The sequence below is a fragment of the Myotis yumanensis genome, unplaced genomic scaffold (genome assembly GCF_028538775.1).
Source record: "Myotis yumanensis isolate MYYU_CA2020_CCGP unplaced genomic scaffold, mMyoYum1.0.hap1 SCAF_16, whole genome shotgun sequence".
In the NCBI taxonomy this organism is placed as follows: Eukaryota; Metazoa; Chordata; class Mammalia; order Chiroptera; family Vespertilionidae; genus Myotis; species Myotis yumanensis.
This window is the reverse complement of record NW_027223767.1, coordinates 35,968,671-35,985,197: the sequence shown is the minus strand read 5'-3', so window position 1 is coordinate 35,985,197 and position 16,527 is coordinate 35,968,671. Positions and strand designations below refer to the sequence as shown.

Sequence of the window (16,527 nt, the reverse complement as noted above, 5' to 3'; positions counted from 1 at the left end):
CATTAGACACATCCAGATTCAGCAGCAGAGTGAGCTCAGCTAATGCACACCCATTCAACCACCAACACTTAAGGAGGTTTTAAAATCCACAGCTGGCTCTTAAGAAAGACTGAAGCAAGTCTTTCCTCAAACCCAGAGCCTTGAGCAGGTGAACTGCCACCAAGGCGGACCAGGAGGTACTGGACCCAGATATGGCCATAGGAGCTCAAGCGTGAAATGGTCATGCTCGCCCAGGGACAGGAGGATGTGGCCTTGGGCCCTGGCGAGGCCAGAAGTCGCCACTGAGACGCCTCTTGGAGGCTAGAAACCCACCTAAGAGTGGGATGGCTGGGTTTGCATGGGTTTGTTTAACTTGACAAGAAACAGCAAACTGCCTTCTAAAGCAGTCGTGTCATTTTGCATTGCCTCCAGCAATGTATGAGAGCTCCAGTTGCTCCAAGTCTTTGTCAACACTTACTATTGTCGATCTCTTTCCTTTTAGCCATTCTGGTATGTGTGTGATGGTATCTCATTGTGGTTCTGATATAACCTTGATGATGAAACTAAACAGGACAGTGGAAAACTTTATAGGTCAATCTCACTCATGAACATAAACACAAGTGTCATCAATAGAATGTTAAACTGACATTTGTGTTTATATTCGTGAACGAGATTGACCTATAATTTGTATATAGCTAGAGGCCCAGTGCACAAAATTCATGCACAGACAGGGTCCCTCGGCCTGACCGGTGATCAGGTCGATCGGGGCCTTCTGGCTGCCAGCCGGAGCCTTCCTTCCCCGGCTGCCGGCTGCTGGCTGAGGCCCTCCTTTGTTCTGCGCTGCCCCCTGGTGGTCAGCGCACGTCATAGCAAGCAGTCAAACGACTGGTCTCCTGGTCAAACTCCCGAGGGGACACTTTGCATATTAGCCTTTTATATAGGGAGATACTATATATCACAACAAAAGCAACATTCATCCCAGTCATGCCAGAGTGGTTTAACACTAGAAAACCTGCCTTGTTCAGCTGGGAGGCAGTTATCCAAGCTGGTTTTACAACGAGGTGCAGCCCAGCTGGCGTGGCTCCGTGGTTGAGCGTCGACCTGCAGGAGGTCACGGTCTGATTCCCGGTTGCTCCTGGACCCACAGCCTCCTGGCCAGCTCTCTGTCTGGCCCAGGGCTCGGGGCTCAGAGGGGCAGGGGTTCGGGGGTGGAGAGAGGGGAGGCCTGGGCGTGTGTTGTGGACCATTAGAGCCCTGAGTTATGGCAGGATATGCTGGAGGTGGGAACGGGCAGGCAGGAGGTATTTATAGAGGCACATCCGCCGCTTTGTAACCTGGCCAGGCCCCATCGATCGGCTCCCCACAGTCCTTATGTATCAGCGATTCTCGGGAGGGAGTGCTCTCTGCAGGGCTCCCAGCTGGCCTGGAGCGCCTCCCAGGCGGCACCTCCAAAGCCAGGCCCATGTCCCTCCCCGGGCTCCCCATCCCTTCTCCCGGAAGGAAGGATGGGCAGCAACAGAAACATCTCTCTTGAAACACAAGTACCAACTCCAAGCGTGGAGGAGTGGCTTGGGCAGAACCAAGACCAGCTCAGAGTCCAGCGGGAGTTCGGCGGGAAGGCTCGGTTCCTCGCTCCTCCCTCCCAGGCCTCCTCCTCACGCGCTGTTTCCTGTGAAAAGTACCTGGTGTGTCCATCCCCCTGAGTGACCCAAGGGCCAAGCAGACAAGCACACGAAGCCTTCAGTCCTCTTCTCTCAAGCAAGAGGCTGCGGAGGTTGAGCAGAACTAGGTCAGCGTTTTCCCTTCGACTGTCAGGAATCTCCGCTCTCCGGAAGCGAGTTTCCAAGTGATGAGCTCAGCACCCTGTCGGACCGACTGCCACTTCTCAGGAGGAGATGCACAAGGAACAGTTCTGCTCCGCAGGGAAAGGGGCAGATTGCTGGGTTCCAAGCCCAGCGCCCCCCCCGCCCCACTTTCTAGCTGGTGACCTTGGCCAAATGGTGGGGAACACCCCCCCACCGGTAAAGCAGAGATAATGACCACAGTTAAGATGACTGTGTGCATGCACTGTGCACCAGGCCAGAGCCCCTATTTTAAGCTGGTGACACGTGTTGGTTCGTTTAATCCTCACCCCCCTTGGAAGAAGGTACCAGTACCGTCCTCACTTTACTGACAGTGCCCCCCACAGAGGGTTGTTTCAGGGATTCAGTGAATTAATGCGTGTAAATTGCTTGGAACCGTTTTTGGCACAGAGCCCTCCTGATCCAATAAACATCAACCGGCAGGAACCGGGGAGACAGAAGGACATGGAGAAGCAGCAGACCCCGAATCAGGGTCCCAGGCAAGGACGGGCCGTGGGCCCGCTCTCCCCACCGGATCTGATAGATGGCCCGAGTCACCACAATCAGATCAGGTCTGAACACTGTTCCTGCCCACGCATTGAGACACACGGTAGGAAGTCGTTTTCCATTTCTCGCCGGCTCTCCTGGCCCCCGGAGCCACGGGGGCACTGCTGGTCCAGGCTGGGCGGGCGCTGCGGGAGGCGGAGCGGGAGAGGCAGCTGCAGGGGAGGCTTCTAATTGCCGGCGATTAAGACTTCATGTCACTGAAGGCGGCGCTGCGGTGTTTAAAGGGGACTGAGAGGAAGAAGGAAGTGTGCGGCTCTGCCTTTTCGAAAGCAAATGCTACAGAATAAAAATCCTTCTGTGTTGGGGTGGGACTGGGGGCGGCTGCTCTCACTGTGGGGCTGGTGTCAGGGGCTGGGCGGACATCTGCTGCTGCGTGCCTCCGGCTGCGGGTGTCCCCGATGTGTGACTCGGGGCAGAGGGGAGGGTGACCTGTACTATTCGTGGCTGATAGCAGGGCAGGGATCGGTGGGCTTCACAGGTCAGAAGGACAGAAGGCTCAAGGTACAGACATGGTTGCTCAAACTCGCAGATGTATGGAATAGTCTCCTGGCTCCTTATTTAGTTATATTTTACATCATGTATGCCCTTGATGGAGGATAATTTTCAATATCAAAATCCCACCTCCCCGTTGTGGAAGAGCGGAGGCAGGAGTTTTTGAATGTCAGTGAAATGGAAGCCAGGGGTGGTCTCCATCGCTGCCCGGGAGGCAGGGGAAGCACAGAGCCTGGGCCGGATCCACTCCCTGCCGCTGGGAGCTGGGTGGCCACCATGTCTTCATCCTCGGGTTCCTCTGTGTAAAAGAGTAATCATAACGTGACTTGGCCGGGAGGGTATCAGAACGGGCATGTGGATGCTGGCCCGGCCGGCATGGCTCAGTGGTTGAGCATCGACCTATGCACCCAGAGGTCATTGGTGTGATTCCCAGTCAGGGCACATGCCTGGGTTGCAAGCTCCATCCCCAGTGTGGGGCATGCAGGAGGCAACCGATCAATGATTCTCTTTCATCATTGATGTTTCTGTCTCTCTCTCTCTCTCTCCCTTCCTCTCTGAAATCAATAAAAATATATTTTTTAAATCGTTTAAAAAAATGATTTTGTGGGTCAGGAATTTTGGGAGTGCTCAGCTAGGCAGTTCTTGCTGGGGTTTCTCACGCAGGTGCAATCACATGTTGGCTGGGGCTGCCATCATCCGAAGGCTCGACTGGGCCGGAAGTCCAGGATGGCTCGATCCCATGGCCGGCAGCTGATTCTGGCTGTTGGCTGGTCGCCCAGCTGGGCTTTCATCCACAGCACCTGTGCATGGCCTCCAAGCCGGTGTTCGCAGCCAGAGGAACATTTCTGTTTATTATAGATGGGGTGCTCCCAGCAGCCGGTGGACAGAGGCAGCAGTACTGCTGACATCCTGCACTCCCGTGACACCCACACAACAAAGGACTGTTCAGCCCCAGATGTCAGTGGGGCTGAGATTGAGAGCCCTGCTGTAAGGCACGGCAATCTCAGGGAAGTCGGACTTCCTACATGGGGGCTGGGTTCCCCGTGAGGGAGCTCCGGAGAGAAGCATTCGGAAACCGCACCTCCTTTTATGACCCATCCTCAGGAGTCACGTGGCAGCATTTCAATGCACGCTGTTGGTCGAAGCGGCCCCAAACCTGCCTAGACTGAAGGGGAGGGGACGTGCGTGGACCCCACCTCTCAATGGGAGAATGGCAAGGAATCTGTGGTCCCTTTTTAGCCAACGAGAATGCAATGGCATTCAGCACGGTGGACAGCAGGCAGGGCCATACGACCACTGGGGGCTGACGGTCGCCGGTCGTCCTGCTGGGAGCTGGCCAGGCTGATGCTGAGTCCCTAGACCAGCTCACAGGAGCAGGTTTCTCTGGGTTGGTAGCAAACTGAGGTCCGAGTTCTGCGTTGGACTGTCCTTCCACCTTCTCCTTCTCTCCAATTAAACTACTGTCCCGTCCTGTAGCTGGGCTCCCCCTCACACCGGTACCCTCACCAGTCACTGAGCACCTAAGCATGTCACTGAAGTCCTTTCATTCCTGGCTTGGGCAGGGAAGTGTGCTGTTTGTGATTTAATTCTCCACAAGACATTTTCCCGTAATTGCTAGTCACGGATGATAATTAGCAGCTGTTAATTCCTGATAATTAACAAGGTAACACTCGGAGGTAATGCACCCGGGTAATCATCGCAAAAGGCTCAAAGCTGCCATGTTTCCGCTTCTGGGCCCCACGCCCCAAAGGGTAACATCGCATTTCAGCAGCTCCCGCCCAGGGGTTAGCTGGGGCCCCGCGCCCGAGGGCAGCGAGTGGTGAATTGATGACTCTAGTCTTTGTGCTCCTCTCTGGGTATAGAAATAATACGTTTTCCTAGCAGCTTTGTCGAGCACAGGAAAGTGATAAAGAAAATCAAATACACTTAACCTTATTACCTGGACGCGTCCGCCGTCCACGCTTCGGTTTATCTCTTCCCAGCTTATGAGTTTTTCCCCAGTTGGATTCCTGCGAGACGTGGTTTTACATCCGGCTTTATTCATTTATTATTACGTGTAACATAAACATCTATCCTGGTGGCAGCAGCTTATAAAAGAGTCTGCCTTCCCGTCAGAAGATTCAAGTGAACCTGGTAGGGGGAGGATGGGGTTCGTGGGGAGAGTAGCCACTGTGTAAAAGCAAAGACTTGGACCGACGCCTGGGGACGTGGGAACTAGAAATTCATCCCAGACCAGTCGGCGTCTCCCCGGGGACCCCCGTCCTTGCTCCCACCAACGGAAGACACGGGGTGCACCGATGCGGTTACATCGGAAGAAAGCCAGGAAGGCAATGAACTAAGATGCGACGAACGGTGTTTTAAGAATGGGGCGGGCCGGTCATCGTCATCGGCTGCCTGACGATTTTCCACGCAGCCCCGGGGGGAAAGCATTGGACTAGCACCCAAACATGACCCGCTCACACTCTGTCCCCCCATTCGCCTGGCTGTCTGGCCTCCGGTCCTTCTTCCCTCTGCACCTGGACGTGCTTGTATGCGGTTTGGGAGAAATGTCCATCTTCCTGCCCTGCAAGGTGGTATTCGGAATCGGGAATGCTGAGTCAGAGCACCTCCAGGAGGCGCAGGAGATCTGCCCGGGGACTGCCCAGAGGACGCCCAGTGGGATCAAGAAACAGCCCTTAGCTTTGGCCGGTGTTGCTCAGTGGTTAGAGTGTTGGCCTATGCACTGGAGGGTCTCAGGTTCGATTCCCGGTCAAGGGCACATACCTGGGTTCCGGGTCCACTCCCTGCCCCAGTGGGGGTGCCTGCGGGAGGCAACCAGTCGATGTGTCTCTCTCTCTCTCTCCATCTCTCTCTCTCTCTCCTTCTCCCTCTCTCTCTTCTTCTCTCTCTCTCTGAAAAGCAATGAGGATTGACAAAACAAAAAGAAAGAAACAGCCCTTAGGTGGCACGTGGCCATTTACAAAGACAGTCTTCCAAATACTGCATCACATTCGTTTCTAGATCCCCTGGTGACCCACTCGCTTCGCCCCAGCACCTCTGGGACGGTGCATGTCTTCAGGAGGGAGACGGTGGAGCCAGAGCATGGACTTTGGAACCAGACCTCGGTTTCAGTCCACAGCCTGTCACCCACTGGGACTGTCCTGTAGGCTACTTACCATCTCTGAGCCTTGGTTTCCCGATTTACAAAATGGGCCTAACACTACCTACCTACGGGGCTGTTGTGAGGCCCTGACATTATTTATTTGTAAATAAATATGATTTTGTGATAGAAGCATAATGACACGTGTGCAATGAATCGGGTGGTTATTTTTCACTCAGGGCCGAGTTCTGTAAGTTTGCCACACACTCTGGAAGGACGTTCCCCTCGTCCCAAGCTCCCTCCAGGCTTCACGCTCGGCCGTTACAGAGCTCGGTGGGTCATCTCCGGCCGCTTCTTTTATTTCTTGCATTTGGAGATTCAGATCCAATCTCCTCTCCACCTTCATCCTCCCAAGCCGGCAAGACCCAGGGTTTTTGTTGTCTCGCTGCCAAGATTATCATTAAAATCGACGTTCAGCTCCGGCCGGCCGCTAGCTGTCATATTTCAGAAGCCCTGGTCTGGCCGCCTTACAGGAGCGCGAGCTTAGCAGTATCTGCCCATCGCTGCTGAATAACAGTCCTTACACCAGCATCGTGCCTGCGACTTCCCAAAGCCCTGGCATGGCTGCTGCACCATTTCATCTCCCAGCAGCTGGGGGGCGGGGGGGGCATTTCATCTCCCAGCAGCTGGGGGGCGGGGGGGGGGGGGCGGGGCAGGCCTTGTCATTCTTCATGGGGGAGAGCCTCATTCCCAAGGTGGGTTCACAGACGAGGCGCCATTGTGTGGACAGATACGCTTGGAAAACACTGGAAGGAGTGCAGCTAAACGCACTTTCCGAGGCTTTAGCCTGTGAATGTGCAGTGAGATCCTTCACAGCCTAGAGCAGCGCTTCCCACGTGAGCGTGGCTTCTGTCCCTTTCCCGCTGGCTCAGCCAGGACCCACCTGTGCCTCAGCCCCGAGTAGGACCCCTGGGTCACCACAGGTGTCTCCGTCTCCCGGCACAGGTGCTGGGGCCTGACACTCACCGGAACATTCACATTAACGTCCTGTTTCAGCATTTCTGGCTGTGCGTTATTGCAAAGGGTTGACGCCTCGGCCATGTTGCAAGCACGGCCGCTTAGGCGAGGCGCGCCGAGTGCCAGGCCCCACCCTCTGCCTGTCCCTCCAGCTCCCCTGGGTGACCCTCTTCTGGGCTCATCATGTCCTGGCTTCCCTGCCACCGGTTGCTTGGGACGGTTCTCAGGCTTGAGCAGGTACACACTCACCTGGATCTTGTTACGACGTGGATTCCATTTGCAAAGTTGGGGGAGGCTGAGCGGCCGCATTTCTGACAGGCTCCCAGGTGATGCTGTGGTCTGTGGTTCACACTTCGAGTAGCAAAGGCCAGTCGTTCTCCACCCGGGCTGCACACCAGGGTCACTGGGAGCACTCGGGAAGCCCAGCTGCACCAGGTGCTGGGAGGGGCGCCCAGGTGGGGATTGCTGGGCACTCCTTGGTGATTCTCCATCAGAGCCCTGCACTGGGCTGTGGGCTCCGTGGGGGAAAGCGGGGGCTGGGAGGGGGGCGGTGGTCAGCATCCATCTGCCCTATTCCTCGGGTCTCCCAGCTCCAAGCCCAGTGCCTGGCGCTGGCAGGGATCTGCAGACGCGCTTGTGGCTCACCGTGAACAGACCCTTCGCGTCTCTCTGGCTGGTTCAGAGCTGGCTCCTGCCGATACTGTGTGCTGAGCAGGCAAGAGTCAGACGGCTCCTAACGCGGTGGGTGCAGGAGGCCCCTTGACCTTGGACTGGGGTGTGGCTCCTTTACTTCCGTTGACCTAGAACTACAACTGATCGCAGCCCAGGAGGAAGGCCCCTTCCCCAGAAGCCTGCTCTGCCCTCTGCCTGTTCCCAAGGCTGCGGCCGCTCCCCTTCCGGATGCCGCGGCTCTGCCAGGGTGCACGGGACCCTCGGAGTCCTCCACACGAGAAGCCCCCAGCAGAGCTCACCCTCACCCCTCCTCCTGGGCCTGGGCTCTCGGGCAGATCCCCCATCGAGCTGCATGCTCACTGCTTTGTGGGTGCCTTGGTCCTTCTAGGCGGGACGTCTTCAAGGTCAAGGATAGCGTCATGTTCAGTCTCTTTATCTCCCATGTTGGGCACCATGGATTACTGGGTGAATGAATGAATGAATGAATGAATAGCGTTATCTAGCAGGGGGACTCCCACAGAGGACAAGGTGGCCCCTTGTAGCCTGGCAAGAAAGCTGTGAATTCCTGGCAGGGGGAGGAAGAGGGTGGCACCTCTGACCAGTGGCCTGGTGTCCAGAGAGCCGGCCGGCCTGGTGGTCTGTACTCACCAGTTAGCCAGGTGGGGTTCGCTTCAGTTACCTCCCACAGCCCCTCATCGTGGCCTCCCCGGAGCCCTGGCTGCTCCTGCCCGAGTGCCCAGCCTCTCTCCTGTCCCCAGAGCCTGCCCCCCTGCTGGCGGGACCACGGCTGCAGGCCGCCCACCTGACCGTCCGGGAAGATGAGCGCCTGCGGGAGGAAGGCGCTGACCCTGCTGAGCAGCGTCTTTGCCGTGTGCGGCCTGGGCCTCCTGGGCATCGCCGTCAGCACCGACTACTGGCTGTACCTGGAGGAGGGCGTGGTCCTGCCCCAGAACCAGAGCACGGAGATCAGGATGTCCCTGCACTCGGGCCTGTGGCGAGTCTGCTTCCTCGCAGGTAAGGGCACAGGGTGAGCCTGCCCAGGAGCCCCCTGCCCCACCTTGGGGGGAGAGGCCCTGCTGGAAGGAGGCGGTTCCCCTGGACAATCCTCATGAACCTGGGCCCTGTCCCTGCGGCCACCAGGACCCACCCCAGACTGGAGCCTGGCATGTAGTGTCCACTTGAGCAAGTCCTCTCGTCTCCCGGGGCCTGGGCCCTCCCACGGGAAAGGTGACTGTGACCATGCCTCCCCCCCGCTCCACCTCCAGGCTGAGGGCGGCTGGCCCTGCTCAGGGCTAGAGGTGCCCTCCGTGCCTGAGCCAGGGCTTCACTGATCTCCATGCCCATGGCACTGCCAGGCAGGACTGGTTACTGATCCCACCCTGCACATGAGGGAATGAAGGTTCAGGAGGCGACCGGGTCCCCTTGATTTAACGTCGCTGCATCCACCAGTTTCCAGGGTGGGCGATACTTCAAACCCACCTTCCAGAAGGACTGATCCTTGTCTTCATAGGTGAGGAGCGCGGACGCTGCTTCACCATAGAGTACGTGATGCCCATGAACAGCCAGCTGACGTCTGAGTCCACAGTCAACGTTCTGAGTAGGTGCCTCAGACTCCATCCTGGGCCTGGCCAGACAGGGCAGTGAGCAGGGCGGAGGGAAGGGACGGGTGACCGCTTGTTTCTTTGGAACTAACGTCCTCAGACTCAGCTGGTGGTGCTGGCCTGAGCTCCCCGGGACTTACTGTCGATTATTGATCCAGGGGTGGTGACGGGTTGGAAATGTCCCAGTCCTGTGACCCAGGCGAGTGAGAGGCCATCCGTACCCAGCATCTTGGTCTGGTTGGGCTGCTAGAGCAAAACCCCACAGACCAGGGAGCATATGAACATCAGATGTCTTTCTCTCGGGTCTGGAGACTAGGAGTCCACGATCAAGGCTCTAGCATGGCCCGTTCTGGAGGGGCCTCTTGCTGTGTCCTCATACGGCGGGAGGGAGGAGTGAGGGAGCTCTGTAGGGCCTCATTCTCTAAGGGCACTAATCCCCTTTGTGAGGGCTCCACCCTCGTGACCTAAGCACCTCCCAAAGGCCCCACCTCCTGATGCCATCACATAGGAATTTGGGGGACACAGTCATTCAGACCATAGTACTCAGGGGTGCATTTGCAGTACAATTCCCCCTGGGTTAGCACAGACTCCACAGGCTAAGGGCTAAGGGACAAAGCCCTGGGAGGTCCCAGGCCACCGCAGGAGGGGGTGCAGGCCGGGGAGCACCTGTAGGTGCAGCTCTGGGGACCTGACAGCTGGCAGACACTGCCAGGAAGCCTCGCCTGAGAAGGGTAGGCATCGAGGAAGGCCCCTGGGGCTGACGGAGGCCTCTTGTCCCCTCCATTAGAAATGATTCGCTCGGCCACACCGTTCCCTCTGGTCAGTCTCTTCTTCATGTTCATTGGGTTTATCCTGAGCAACATCGGGCACATCCGTCCCCACAGGACCATCCTGGCCTTTGTCTCCGGCATCTTCTTCATCCTCTCGGGTAAGTGTGCTGTTTTCGTGCACCGTGGGCTTCTGACTCCCACAGAGCTCTGCTCTGGGAAGTCCATCCTTCCATCTGAGAAGCCATTCATTCCTCTGCCCGTCTGTCCATCCATCCAGCACATCTTTATCAGGCACCTGAAGAGAGCTCAGCCACCCTCGGCAGGGTGGTACTGCCCCCTCGTCCAGAGGCAGGGACCCGGGTGACGCTCTTTCCCTTTCTTATGAACCTGGCGATAGTTAAGGCTACCCTGTAGCTCTGAGGCACCTGGGATGTTTCAGCAGCGGGCTGAGGGATGGGAACTGGGCTGAGGGATGGGAACCGGGCTGAGGGATGGGAACTGGGCTGAGGGATGAGAACCGGGCTGAGGGAAGGGAACTGGGCTGAGGGATTAGAACTGGGCTGAGGGATGAGAACCGGGCTGAGGGAAGGGAACCGGGCTGAGGGATTGGAACTGGGCTGAGGGATGGGAACCGGGCTGAGGGATGGGAACTGGGCTGAGGGATGAGAACTGGGCTGAGGGATGGGAACCGGGCTGAGGGATTGGAAACGGGCTGAGGGAAGGGAACCGGGCTGAGGGATGGGAACCGGGCTGAGGGATGGGAACCGGGCTGAGGGAAGGGAACCGGGCTGAGGGATGAGAACCGGGCCACAGGAAGTTGTTTTGACGATAGCGATGGACAGGGTCCCCTGGGCCCCCAGTGATGCAAACACAAGTTAAGTGCCAAGGAAGTCTTGAATCATTGATTTTCCTTGAACAGTCATCCTTCAAGAGGCCCTAGTTTAATCACATAAATGGAATTAAACCTGAATAGCTCAAAACAGAGCAATTAGTTATGTTCTGATTCGATTACAGTCACTAACTGATGGGACCGGTGCCTGAGGCCGTCATTGGCACAACGGCACCGGGAGCTTGGGCCCCGCCGACTTAACGATGGCCAGAATCTGGACACACTCCCCTTGCCTCTCTGCCCAGCGATCTCAACAGGCCACACCCAGGGGGCAGGTGGGCTGGGCAGACCGTGAGCCACTTGGTCTCCTCCATGATGTTCCTCCCGGCTGGAGACAGGAACCGGAGGCTGCTGCCTCTCTCAAGGGGCCTATCTTATTCCTCAGTTTAGCAAAAGCCACCTGCTGGCTCAGTGGTTCTCGCCCATCCTTCACATGAGGTCCCCGGGGAGCTGTGAAGACGCCCTCGCCCACAGGCGACTCAGAATGTCCGGGGGCGGGTCAGGCATCGTCTGACAGGGGATCCTAGCGGGCAGGTGGGGTGAGAACCCTCGGGCTTACCACGGCTCGGGGGGCGGCCGGCCAGGGCGCTTGTTTTCTTTCTTTCTTATTATTATTTGAATTTGTTGGGGTGACATTGGTTCATGAAATTACACAGGTTTCAGGGCTGCAATTCCATAATCTGCCATCTGTGTATTGTATTGTGTGTTCACCACCCAAAACCAACTCTCAAACAAAACAGGGCGGGAGCTGTCTTCCTGCAGCTCTGGACAGGGTCTCGGAGGAGAGCGCCTGCTCCCTCTGACCTCCAGAATGAGCGCATTGTCGCCGCAAGGCCCGGGCTTTCGGGCTTTCGTCCTGAGCCCCAGGGGAGGCGGGTGCCCCATCCGCACCCGGTGGCCCTTCTCTGAACACCCGCCTGCACCAGGCCTCTCTCTGGTGGTGGGCCTGGTGCTCTACATCTCCAGCATCAACGACGAGATGCTCAACAGGACCAAGGACGCGGACACCTACTTCAGCTACAAGTACGGCTGGTCCTTCGCCTTCGCTGCCATCTCCTTCCTCTTAACGGAGGTAACGCCCCCCGCAGGCTGGGTGGGGAGCGGGGCACTGCCCGTGCAGGCCGGTGGGCGCCAGGCCCCCAGCGGTGAGCTCTCCTCTGCTCCCTCTCTCTGCAGAGCGCGGGCGTGATGTCCGTGTACCTGTTCATGAAGAGGTACACCGCCGAGGACATGTACAGGCCTCACCCCGGCTTCTACCGCCCGCGTCTGAGCAACTGCTCCGACTACTCGGGCCAGTTCCTGCACCCAGACGCCTGGGTCCGGGGCCGCAGCCCCTCCGACATCTCCAGCGACGCCTCGCTGCAGATGAACAGCAACTACCCAGCCTTGCTCAAGTGCCCCGACTACGACCAGATGTCGTCCTCGCCCTGCTGAGCCCACTGCCTACCCCCCCTCCCCTGACCCCGTCTCCCCACCCCCGCTACCCCCCGCCGGGACCGTGGACGGTCAGACAGCCTCTCCCGGGCTCGCCCCTGCTGGCCTGTGTTCCCTGGGCCCAGCCCGTGGTGGACAGGCCAAGGCCGCCCCCACGCTTTGCTGTTGTCACATGACCATGTTGTCTCCCTGCTTCCCCCACAATGTCTCTAACTGCCCCCCCCCCACCCCCCAGTGGTGTCAGGAGTCTGGAGCCAGCGGGCAAGCGGATTGGCAGAGGGCATGGGTGTAGCCCCGCCTCCTGAGTGCCAATCACTCCAGCCGCTCTCCCCTTTCCTGGGGCAGGTGGGTGTCTAGCCGTGTACTCATCCCTGCACACCCAACTTCATGGCCCCAGGCCAAGGCCAGCTCTGGGACGCCAAGCTCCTTCCACACCCCCAGCTGGACGTGTGTCTGCCAGTGGGCCTGGCCCTCACATCCATGATCTGGCCCATCTGACAAAAGGTGACTGATGGGGAGGTCTGGCTGGTCCTTGTGAAATCTTTTATTCTTTTTGTCACCCATGTCCCTCCATACAACACACCGGTCTGTGCTGTCCCCTCTCTCTCTGCCCACAGACTGTGACTCCTCCTCCCACCAGAACCCAGCTGCCCATCTTGGTCCCCAGGGGCTGAGGGCGCTCTGAGGCCACTCTGAGGAAGTCACAAAGAGGTGTTAACGGCTGGTGATGTCTTACTATGTATGGCCCCTCCGTGACATACTCAACAGGGGTCTTTCATGCCTTAACCCCAAGAAGTGACTCTGATGATGAGAATTTTGCTGGTCCGAGTGAATATTCCCAGGTGCTGTTTCAGGCCCTGGGGATACTGCCCCTGCTCACATGGGCCTCATTTCCAGCCCAAGGCCCTAAAATCGAATCATGGGGACAGATGTCTGTACCACCCGCAGAAGGCAGCTTGCGAGGAGGCTGCGTGGGACTTGGAGCTGCATTTGCTGACAGCTGGTGCATTTTGAGTCTGAACAAGCCAGGCTGGGACTCTCCAGCGTCTCTCCTGAGGATGTCCGGGAACATTGGGGGGTTGCCCGTCGAACCCTAACAGAGGGTCTCCTTCCTGGGTAGGGGACCTGTGTAGGCATATAGATGCCTCCAGAAGGCAAGGTGGCATGATGCCCATATTCCTGGTAGGAAACCTGGGCTAGGACGTGGGAAGCGCCGACGTGAAGCCCACGGGGCGGAACACGGTGGGAGCACCTCTGCGGGCATCACCCCTCGGTTCTCGGGGGTCTCAGCCAGGCGGCTTGGATCTGAGGTTTTAACTAGTGAAGCTGCCGGCTGCCTGCGCGTCTCTGCCCTGCCTGCTTTCCGCTCTTCCGCGCTCTGAGATGGCGTTGTTTCTGGGCACAAGGCTACGGTGGCGCCTCGTGGGCTCTGAGAAGGTGTACAGAGACGTGCGCGTGACGTGTGCAGCCTTCCAAAGGGCAGTGGTTTGGGTTTTTGTTGTTGTTTTTTGTTTGTTTTTTTGCTCAGCTGCCGTAACAAAATGCCGCAGACTGGGCGGCTCAAAGGGCATACACTCTTCTCACGTTCTAGAGGCCAGGAGTCCGAGATCAAGGAGTCAGCAGGTCGGGCTTCGTCTGAGGCCCCCGTTGGCTTGCTGATGACCACCCGCTCGACCATGTCCTCCCGTGGTCTTTTCTCTGCACGCGTGGTGTCCACACCCCCTCTTTGTAAAGACCCCACCCCCAGATCGCACGAGTCAGCTTCCTGGAGAAAGCCCCAGGTTGCCCTCGTGTGTGACTTCAACCCTTGCCTATGAACCAGTAGTAACTCTAAACCCAACTCTCCCTCCGTTGGCACCTGTGATGGCTGTTGTGGTCTTTGGCTACTGTTTACGGAATAACATGGAAACCGAGTTCTCCCTGCCCCCAAGGGACCGGCGAGAGTCCCTGGAGGCCAGTAGGTAGCTTTTCCCAGCCGGACGGGGTGCAGATATGCTCTCCTACAGCTTTCGCCAGTGGCATTAGCTCGCAGGACACACTTTCCTCGCCCTCGAGCGCCCTTTCTCTGTCACTGCGCCAGGCTGGTTTGTGTGCACGGGGAGGAGATGATGGTTGGCCGTGCCAGCTTTAGGGTGGGCCCTTCGTGGCCTGGATGCTGAGCTGCTCAGTGAAGCAGCTCTGACCCTGGGAACGTGCAGTTCACGCTCACCTTAGGAACTGAGCGCCTCCTCAGTCACTGTGCAGCCATCACCGTGGCCTTTCCGTTTAGGACAGTGGTCGGCAAACCACGGCTCGAGAGCCACATGTGGCTCTTTGGCCCCTTGAGTGTGACTCTTCCACAAAATACCACGTGCAGGCGCGCACGTACAGTGCGATTGAAACTTCGTGGCCCATGCACAGAAGTCGGTTTTCAGCCTGGGCGAGTCTATTTTGAAGAAGTGGCGTTAGAAGAAGTGGGGGTACATTCGCTGAGGTCAACCCCTCAGATTGAGGACGTTTTTAGCAAAGGCCAGCTTAGGAGTACCCTCATTAAGTTAATAACAATGTACCTACCTATGTAGTTTAAGTTTAAAACATTTGGCTCTCAAAAGAAATTTCAATCCTTGCACTGTTGATATTTGGCTCTGTTGACTAATGAGTTTGCCGACCACTGGTCTAGGACGTCATCTCAGAGCGGGACCCTACTCGCCGCCTCTCCACAATCAAGAGGATTTGATCAACCATTAAAGTATATAAACTCAGCTCCGAGATCATGAATGAGGGTCCCTTCCCCAGTACACTTTCGGATCTTTTGTTTCCTAAGCTCTTCAAAAAATACATGGATGAGTGCTTTTCCTTTCACCCTCAAAAAGTGGGAGGGGAGACTCATACACCAAAGTCTGATGAATTTTTGGAATAAAACCACTGAGGGTTACCAGCCATCAGGATGTTGGTTCCCTCCCACCTGGAACTCAGCACCTTCCTTCCTGCCTCAGGTGTGAGCCGGTGAGGCCTCAGCACCCAAACACCAGGAGGTGGCCTTCAGAGGAAGGGTCTGTTTCAGCTGTGCACCCAGTTGAGGGAGGCGTTACAGGCAGATCCACACGTGTCCCCGGTTTAGTGGGGATGTTCCAGAGTCACGTGGTGAGAGGCCCCTCCTCAGTGTTTGGGTAACTCTCCTTTCTCCCTAAGTAAACATGTTGTGTCCGGGCTCCGGAGAAACAGAACCAACAGGATGTGCTATAGAGAGATTTATTTCAAGGAATTGGCTCACCTGATGAGCTTGGCAAGTCCAAAATCTTAGGGGGAGAAAAAGATCTTACGGGGGAGGCCAGCGGACTGGAGACTCAGGGAAGACTCCCAGTTCAAGTCTGAGGGCCGTCTGCCCAGGGGAAGTCAGTCTTTGTTCCATGCAGGCCTTCAAGTGACTGGGTGAGGCCCACCACATTATGGAGGGCAAGCTGCTTTACTCACAGTCCACGGATTTCAGTGTTAACCTCATCCCAAAAGTAACATCTTTACAGAAACAGCCAGGATAATGTTTGACCAAATACCTGGGCACCAAGGCCCTGCCAAGATGACACATAGAATTAACCACCACACAGGAATCAAGGACAGAGGAGGGCAGGGGCCATGGCATTCCAGCTGAAGAAGTGCACGGTCGGTACCTACACACCCAGGGCCCTGGGCCTCAGGCTGCCCCTCTGGCGGCCACCTGCTCCGTGAGTACACAGAGCCCATTGCCACTCTCCAGTCTTGACTCTTATCCCACGCTCAGCCGACAACCCTCTCACATGCTAATAAGACCCTTAGGACGTTAATTAGCCTGTGGGACACAAACACTCCACGTCCTGAGTGGGTGCAGATGTGGATGAACAAGTGGGTTCTGCCTGTTGCAGGGATGGTGTAGGGCAGCGGTTCTCAACCTTGGCTGCACGTTAGAATCACCTGGGAATCTTCTTAAAATCCTGATTGCTGGGCCTCATCCTCCGGAAATTCTGTTTCTGTGTTACTAATATTGTGGCCCCGCCCCATAACAAAGAAACAGAATTTCCGGAGGATGAGGCCCAGAAATCAGGATTTTAAAAAAAGATTCCCAGGTGATTCTAATGTGCAGCCAAGGTTGAGAACCACTGGTGTAGAGTGTGGGGCAGAGGGGAGTCAGCACAGCCACGCGTGCTCAGGCCCAGAGAGGCGGGGACCCAGC

The 16,527-nt window shown here is 57.1% G+C and overlaps 1 protein-coding gene across 1 annotated transcript in view; it reads left to right on the top strand.

The window, feature by feature from the left end:
- The window catches only part of CACNG5 (calcium voltage-gated channel auxiliary subunit gamma 5), a 28,041-nt gene extending 11,735 nt beyond the window's left edge, over positions 1–16,306 (top strand). The window contains exons 2-6 of the mRNA XM_070394312.1: positions 8,406–8,661; positions 9,158–9,244; positions 10,036–10,176; positions 11,834–11,979; positions 12,084–16,306. Of these exons, the coding sequence (XP_070250413.1) occupies positions 8,466–8,661; positions 9,158–9,244; positions 10,036–10,176; positions 11,834–11,979; positions 12,084–12,341 (828 nt within the window). The 5' untranslated portion in view covers positions 8,406–8,465 and the 3' untranslated portion in view covers positions 12,342–16,306. The remainder of the gene's footprint in view (positions 1–8,405; positions 8,662–9,157; positions 9,245–10,035; positions 10,177–11,833; positions 11,980–12,083) is intronic.
- The last annotated feature ends 221 nt before the right edge of the window (positions 16,307–16,527 follow it).